At 34.7% G+C, this 1975-nt stretch overlaps 1 protein-coding gene across 1 annotated transcript in view; it reads left to right on the forward strand.

Annotated features, from left to right (window-relative positions):
* The window catches only part of LOC108166860 (ubiquitin carboxyl-terminal hydrolase 17-like protein E), a 20131-nt gene that overhangs the window by 576 nt on the left and 17580 nt on the right, over positions 1–1975 (forward strand). Inside the window, exon 2 of the mRNA XM_017308520.1 lies at positions 64–164. Within this exon, the coding sequence (XP_017164009.1) occupies positions 64–164 (101 nt within the window). The remainder of the gene's footprint in view (positions 1–63; positions 165–1975) is intronic.

Here is a 1975-nt window from a genome sequence, read left to right on the forward strand (position 1 = left end):
ATATATAGCACGTCTGTGTGTGTGCGCGCGCGCTTGTTTGTAAATCTTGTTATTTTTCCACAGTTGAGTGTGAAGGTTTTAAGTCTCCAAGGGCTTTTATGTCCTGTGGTCATGTTGTGACACCAATGTCTCTCACCAAATGGTGTCAACATTTGTTGGCAGAGGTATGTTTTCACTTATATTCAGTAATGCATACAAATTATTTGCTAGAACATTCGGGATTTTACTGAGATTTACTTTTACATGAAGCAACAAAAATGGAAAATAAGCGACAGCTGCCTTACACCAGAACTTCGTATTTTCTAAACAATCTGACTCCACCGCCTCAAAACAAATAGAAAAAAATAAACAAACAAAAAAAGAATATCACAATTCCTGAATCTTCATACTTCAAAATATAAAGAAAACCATAATATTTGCAAATTAATAATAACGAAAGTGGGAAGATGTTGAAATCACCAGGCCATTTTATTCAGACGAAGACTGAATCCATGCACTGTTTTTTGACAGGTTGATTGCACCAGGGCCGGCCCAAGGCATAAGCGAACTAAGAGGCTGCTTAGGGCCCCAGGGCCGCTAAGTGGAGCTGATTTAAAAAACAATTTTTAGTAATGATTTTTATGTGATTATATTAACAAAAACATACAAATTCATTATAAAGCTGTGATTATTTTTTACAATAATATAAATTTGATAATGTAAAAAGAAGTCTTTCTTATATGGACAAAAATAAAGATTAAAAAATAAATTGCTCTTGGGGGCCCACCGGTGGCCGTGGAAGGTACCGCACTGCATGGTATAGTGCTGCAATGAGCAGAGCACATACAAACAACCAAAATCTCCAGTGGAAAATAAGTTAGCAAAACAATGTCACAAAAATTGACTTATTCTTCAGGGAGAGAAAAAAGGAAAGAAAATATAAAATAGATGAAGGTATGTTTTTCTTGGTAATGTAATGTTTATCAAAAAGATTTGTGGAGCTACTATTAGAAACTTAGCGACCTGGAACAGTCCAGTTCAACACCCAAACATTTATGCTACAATGTTTGCTTTTGTGTGAAACTGAGTTTAAACTTTAAATGAGTTGATTCTCATGGTGGCTCTGTATATTTCTGAGGGTTTTTTGGCTTCAAAACAACATGTTTGATAGCAATAATTAAAACTTCTCAGTGTTTGACATTGTCTAGCAAAATGTTTTACATCAAGCTACATGGCTACTACATTAATATATCAATTAGCTACTCTAAGCTGTAGTTGGCAATACATATTAGTTTGCTGCTGAGCATAATAATTTATGTCTAAAACTATTTTTTTTACATCAATTTATAAGTTATGTGAAACTTCTACAATTAAAATAGTTTGAAGGCTCAGAATTAGCTCAGTACCAGTCTACATTCTCAGGTGAGAAAAACTTACCTGGTATAAATTATTGTAATTACACCTAACAGAAAATTATTTAATCATAGAATGTCATGACTATGTGTGTAGGGCTGCACCAATTTCAGTTTTCTGGCCAATTGCAGATTACCAATCTTTAAAAAGCTTAACCTGTCAATTTAGATTTGTCTCAATATCAATTTGTTTTGTCTGAAATGTTGCTAAATGTAGCAAGAAAGTCACTGAGTTGGCAACAGTGGGGTGAATATTGTTAACTGCAAACGTGCAGACCTGACCTGGTGGGCTGGTCCGTTAGTAAAACTTCTCACTGTGGAGCAGAAAAGGACAGAGGCTGATTTTTAAATCTTTGCTGAGGTGGATAAGATCAACTTCACATGTAAACATTGGCCAATCAACCATACCCCATAATTAAGGAAATCTGCACTGATAATGAATTATGAATTACGGCCACCAGTGTGGTTAAATGCATGACAAGAGGTTCTTTAGTGGTATGATAATAACCTTCATTGTCAAGAGCGAAGTTCATCAAACAATATAATGAAACGTAGACATGAAAAATCTCAAAAGGCTCATATAT

Source organism: Poecilia reticulata, linkage group LG14, assembly GCF_000633615.1.
Source record: "Poecilia reticulata strain Guanapo linkage group LG14, Guppy_female_1.0+MT, whole genome shotgun sequence".
In the NCBI taxonomy this organism is placed as follows: domain Eukaryota; kingdom Metazoa; phylum Chordata; class Actinopteri; order Cyprinodontiformes; family Poeciliidae; genus Poecilia; species Poecilia reticulata.